At 28.3% G+C, this 5,969-nt stretch overlaps 2 protein-coding genes and 1 long non-coding RNA gene across 4 annotated transcripts in view; 1 reads left to right on the top strand and 2 right to left on the bottom strand.

Annotated features, from left to right (window-relative positions):
* LOC102681617 (alpha-tocopherol transfer protein-like) overlaps positions 1–1,668 on the bottom strand; it is a 4,444-nt gene extending 2,776 nt beyond the window's left edge. The window contains exon 1 of the mRNA XM_006609282.2: positions 1,528–1,668. The gene's annotated coding sequence lies outside the window, so the exon portion shown is untranslated. The remainder of the gene's footprint in view (positions 1–1,527) is intronic.
* LOC116186766 lies at positions 1,583–3,167 on the top strand. 2 transcript variants are annotated; one of them, XR_004151776.1, is made up of 4 exons: positions 1,583–1,850; positions 2,167–2,502; positions 2,614–2,833; positions 2,921–3,166. It is a non-coding gene; the product is annotated as an uncharacterized LOC116186766 (long non-coding RNA). The 2 variants fall into 2 exon arrangements; XR_004151775.1 differs by having other exon boundaries at positions 2,614–3,167.
* Positions 3,168–3,223: 56 nt separating this feature from the next.
* LOC102670601 lies at positions 3,224–4,714 on the bottom strand. Its single transcript, XM_006609283.2, has 2 exons — positions 4,035–4,714; positions 3,224–3,552 (listed from the first exon to the last, which is right to left on the bottom strand). The coding sequence occupies exons 1-2, from the start codon at positions 4,259–4,261 to the stop codon at positions 3,255–3,257; spliced, it is 525 nt and encodes a 174-aa protein (XP_006609346.1). The 5' UTR covers positions 4,262–4,714; the 3' UTR covers positions 3,224–3,254.
* Positions 4,715–5,969: the final 1,255 nt, after the last annotated feature.

The following is a 5,969-nucleotide window of genomic DNA, read 5'->3' as shown; positions in this document are numbered from 1 at the left end:
TTTTTTTTTTTTTCATATTGAAAATATTTTATACAACTCGGATATTGATGTTTAAAAGTAATTAATAACGTTTGAAATATTAAAATCAAGAAAACATTTTTTAAGCTTCTTACGAAAGTTAATAATTAATAACATAGAATTTCAAATTTCAATTTTTATTGGTCTCTTTTTATTCAAATAATTATATATATATTTATTATATTATATTTCACATAATTTTTATTATAATTCTAATTTTTTAACATACTAAATAATAAAATTAAAAAAGACATTAGATTCGACAAACGTGACTGACGAATAAGGCCAAATCATATAATCGCCATAATTACGAGCATACATGGTGATTTACTGCTATCGTCGATTACACAAATTATCGAACTTCGAAGGTGAAATGATCGTCCATTCTCTGAGGAATACTTTGCATAAGAAACAAAAGAAAGGAATAAAAAAAGAAGAAATTCGACGTGATTGGAATTAGATGTCGATCGTGAGTTGCATCACCGCCGAAATTCAGGTGTAGCCATTTTTTTTTATTTTTTATATTTCGTAAGTCGATCGGAGAAAGCTCATTTCGATATCACGAAATCGAGCCTGGAAGATAGCTCGAACGTGAGCAAAATTGATTAGATCGTGGTAAATATCGAAAATTATAAATCAGGAAAAGAGAAAGTGCGAATGTACACAATAAAGTAGAAGAAAGGAATAAGATGGGTTTTCGATCGACGATTTTCGATTACTTTTGTTTGAAATTTTGAAACTTTTTTATTTTTTTTTTTTCATCATCTATCATTCAATTATATTGTAATAATTTATATTAAATTCTCTTTAGAATTTATATTAAATTCTCTTATAAATATTTAATACTTTTCTATAAATTAATTTTTTAAGTTTTTAGATTTAATTTATTTAATTGCTACTTCTTATTGACTTTCTTATTGAAATTTTTATTTAATTAAATTTTTATTTACAACAGATCGAAATCGATAATATATTAAAATCCAATAATGTGGGAAAAAATCAAATTATATCTAATTTTGCTTACTTAAACAATTTTTTTATGTAAAATCTTTTAACGTAAGTTAATACGTATTATTACGTACTATTAATGTATAATAATATATAAAAGTACTATTAATATTTAGTATTATTAATTTACAAAATTTGTACAAAATTTGTTAAAAATTTCTATAACTTCATATCCAATTATTAATTAAAAAAATATATGAAAATTGTCATTAAATTTTATTCATTAATTTAATAAAATTCTCTTATTTTTTTTTTTAATAAAATAAAAATCATTTCTTAGATTTTTTAAAATGTTAATTATCACTAGTTCTAATTTTATTCTACGTTAAATATTTTCAATTGAATCAGTCGAAATCTTATTTAAATTAATAAATAAGTATGATCAAAGATAATAAAAATAAATATTAAGATTATTAATAATAAATTAATAATAATAAATTATTAAAGAATACTTTAAGTATAGCTATTAATAATGATACATAATTATTCTTTTTTACTTACCAAGATTTCCAAATGCAATTCCACAAAATTATCGAACCGATTCTAAATTATAGAAAAAGAAAAAACTATCAAGAATTTTACTAAATTTTGTGTGCAATCTATGGAAGACGATACAATACTGCAATATCTGTACGAAGCAGATTCTTTAAGCTTGGCCCTCTAATACACATGTTCCCCACCATCCCCACTATCGTGAAATTGAAAACCTCGATGGAATATGTTCTTCACGTAGAAAAAAAATTAAACTTAATGAATTCTTCGTTTTTTTTCATTTCAAAATGCATTCAACGTAGAACTTTTCAAATAGAACTCGATATTATTACGTAAAAAATTTTCATATTTTAAATGAAAAACAAACTTAAACTAGCTTATAGAATTTCTTAGCTTATTTTGAATTTCTTAAAAATTTATATAAGTTTTCTAATTATTTCTTTATATTTTCTATTTCTTCATTAAAATTTCCAAAAATTTATTATTTCGAATGATAAAAAAGAAATTTTTAAAATTCTGAACTATAATTAATATTTCTATACTAAAAATTATTTTGTTTTGAACAATGAAAAGAAGGCTTAAACATTTTATGAATAGAAATTGGGATCTTTTTGAAATTTTATTAATGTTTTTCAAATTCTTTTTTAGATTTTATTCAAGAAATTAATATTTCTGAAAATTGATTCTCGCAATATTTACTTAAAAAAAAAACTTCGTTAAAAAATTATAATTTATTGAAAACAAGCTTTACAAATATTTGAACCATCGAGTTCGAGATACAGACGATATCTTTGTTACCGGAAGTTTGCAATGTCTCACTGACAGTTGAGAAAATTGAAAACCTGGCGAATCTTTAAATTTCAACGAAAATGTGAAAGATCAATGAAGTGAAAATATTTGGACGTTTATCGAAATGTTTGATTGTCTCACTATATGTAACACCGTTTGCATAGGTTGCATCTGGGTTGCTTTATTCTCCAAGTGGTAAAAAAAAAAGTTTTTTCGTTATCGTATAAATATATAAATGTGTACATATATATTATGCATATATTATGTATATATATATGTAGATAGATTGATCAATTAACATTACAGTTTTTCAAATTTAATTAGCATCAGAAGAGTCGATTCGAGCGAGTGCTGCAATTGGAAGAAACCAAAACCCGAAGAAAAGATTTCACGCATTGTTCAATGTTGTTTAAGCTCTACAGAGGCTCTTATGCTTCAAACATCTTGCCAATCTAATTACGATGACTTACAGAATTATAAATATCAAGTATTGATGGCAGAAAAGGAAATATTATAAAATTAAAAAGTTAGTTATATGAAATGATAATTAATAATGGAAAATGTTCAAACATTTGAATTATTAGTATATCCTTTGATAATAAAATATAAACAGATGATAATCAGCAGACTGAAATTGCAAAAAAAAAAAAGAAGATTTACAAAATTTGTGAACGAAGAAAAGGAAATATTTTTGCCAGATTAGAAAATGTCGAAAATGTCGAACAACTACAAAATTAATCATCTGTACCTGTACATCTTATTTCATATCTTATTTTACATCCAAAAGATGTAAAATAAAAATAATTGATAGAAAATATTCAAAGTGAATAATCCATTGTCCAATAATATGTCCAATAATCTGTATATCCATTGTTCATATATACTTATAATAATAATGTAAAGAAACGAGAACAAATTAAAAATATATTAAATTTATTTCTCAAAATTTAATTGATATATGTCTGTTCTTCAGGCATTGTTTCGAACTCGGGTAAAGCTTGAACTAACTCGTACTGTGGTTCATTTACTATCTCTACTGTCGGTTTCTTTTCTTCGATAATTGGTTTAGAACTGAGCTCTTTCATGGCCATCTTCGTAGCCAGAATGTCCTCCTCGTTGTCCAAAATTTGGACAATTTTTTGCACGGTTGAATACTCCATCACCACCGCCGATTTCGCTTCTGCTGTTTGCGAGGCCTCTGACATCTTCGCCTTCTCCTCGAGATCCCAATTTCTCATCGTTTCTCTAAAATATATATTTAATTATTACTTTTTCTGAAACGTAATAACACGATTCATAATAGCAAAATTAAGAATCTCTGTATCGTTGGATATCCATAACTCACTTGATACTTGACAAAAATAAATAGATATACATATTTTTTTTAGCATCTTAAATAATCAACAATGCTATAATCTTCAAATTAACATTAAATTTTGATTTTCAAGGCTAATCTAATATTGTAATAATTGAAAATAAAATTATCTCTTATTCTCTACTTCTACTTCAAGAAAAATTGAAACGTGCAATTAAATTATACTTGAATTTAATAATGTTTTTAAAATTAAGAAGAATATAATTGAGATTTATAACTTATGAATTTTTTTTTCCTAATTTTTTTCTAAAATACGAAAATCTTTAGAAATGTTGAAATGTTAAAATTACGAACTCTTAATAAAAAAAATCTAATAAAATTTTCAAAGAAAAGATTTTTAACGATTCCTCACATGGATAATCTTTCATCGCTAGGTATCTTGCTGTCCGATTGAAGCTTGGCGCTCAATCTCGCTTTGTTCTTCGAAGTTCTCCTATTTTTGTCACGGTTCATAGTCACATTCGATTTGCTTCGATGGATAGAACTCGAGGGGTTATTATCCTGCTTGTTTCGATTTTCGACGGGTTTCTTCGACGAGTTCCTCGATTTGGATAAATTGTACTTCATACTCTGTTGCATGGAATCTTTCTTGAAACAGCAACGATGAGTACGATATTGCCACCTGGCGAACACATTAAAAAGAAGTAAGATGGGAATACTGTTTATATACTTCGATTACCACAACGCGCAAGTCGTCACAGTTGAGCTGAACATGAAGAAACAGTTCAACACTGTAAGCACGATCAATGGTTCCAACATGATAAGGAAAACGGAAAACGAAATTCTACGGCGATGATGATGGCTGGAACAAATCGTGAATTTGGAAACGCTTGTCAATCGAAAGACGATGGCAGTGTGGCTGGCCTCGCTCTGAAAATAGGTGACAAACGGTGAACTTCGATATTATCGTGCGGAGGATACTTTAACTCGGCTTCATCATTCAAAATATTACAAAACAAATATTTTTCCATTATTAATAATTTAATTGTAAATTAATTTTTTCTCATCATTCTTTCATCAGAAAATTTAACCTTCAAAGGATCGATATTGCTGATGTTAAATAATAAACAATATCGATTTATAAATAAATTCTCGACTTTTTTAATCAATTTAATCGTTGATTGACAAACATCTATCAAGAATGATAATCTTTCACATTACTACCCTTCATTACACACTTCTACCCTTCTATTTCAAATTTTATATTCAAACTTTGTTTTAAAAATCTTGAATTAGAAGATTTCTATTCCCATAATCATCATCTTTAACATATACAATAATACAATCCAAAACTTAATTTGACAAATCTTCTTCCTGCACCAGATATATATAATAATCAGACTCGCCTCGTTCAAAATCATCTTAGCAAATTAATTCCAAAAGAAGCGGCCCAATTTGTCCCGGATCTCCTCGATCCAGGTAATGGCCCCGGAAGAGGGGGAGACCAAGTGAGAAATCTGGCCAGGAAGCGTGTACAGATTACGGTAGCTGTCGACAGGGGAAGCAAACGAGTGATCCAACCCCGCGGAACCTTTCCTCCGCAGGGGTCCATGGAGCCATCTCTTGTGAATACCGGGCACAATGGCCGCGTTAACCGCAATATAAAAACGGTACCTTCATAACCCCGCGGCGACGCATCTGTGCGACCGAGATATATATAATGATGATATTACGTTTCTACGTGGACGTGTCGATGACGTTTTCGTTGCGGTTCCGGAATGAAATAGACGACGGAGGACCGACCGCCCTTGGAGTGGAATCGCTTCGATTTCGACTACCTGCCATGCGTGGATTTTATTTATGCGCCGCATCCTCAATGCGTATTATTTATTATTATTCTCAATACGTGTCGAGGATTAATGACCACGAGGAGAATAATAGAATTTGAGGTAGAATTTCCTTTTCATAACGAATCAAAAACTGTCGTTATCTCTTGGGATGAATTTGTCATAGGTAAGATGGGGATGGAATTAGAATTAATTATAGAATTAATTATTATTTTTAATGGTTAATCGAAGGAATGAGTACGAGAATGGAATATATTATTGGATATAAGTGCTATTAAAAGAATATCTCGAAGTGAATAAGTGAATTCGCAGCCAATAATGTATTTACCTACACGTGTGCTAATATTATATCAAACATGCATAATGAAATATGTACACTAATGGCTCACTAATACATTCTATTTAAAATTCAATAATACTTTTAAGTACTCATTTAACATTTTCGTTATTGATTTCAATTAAACATAGATTGTTAAAACATGCAAAACATTTTCCTAAAG

The sequence above is a fragment of the Apis dorsata genome, unplaced genomic scaffold, assembly GCF_000469605.1.
Source record: "Apis dorsata unplaced genomic scaffold, Apis dorsata 1.3 scaffold_52, whole genome shotgun sequence".
In the NCBI taxonomy this organism is placed as follows: Eukaryota; Metazoa; Arthropoda; class Insecta; order Hymenoptera; family Apidae; genus Apis; species Apis dorsata.
Note: the sequence above shows the minus strand (reverse complement) of the source record. Positions and strands in the feature narration are given on the sequence as shown.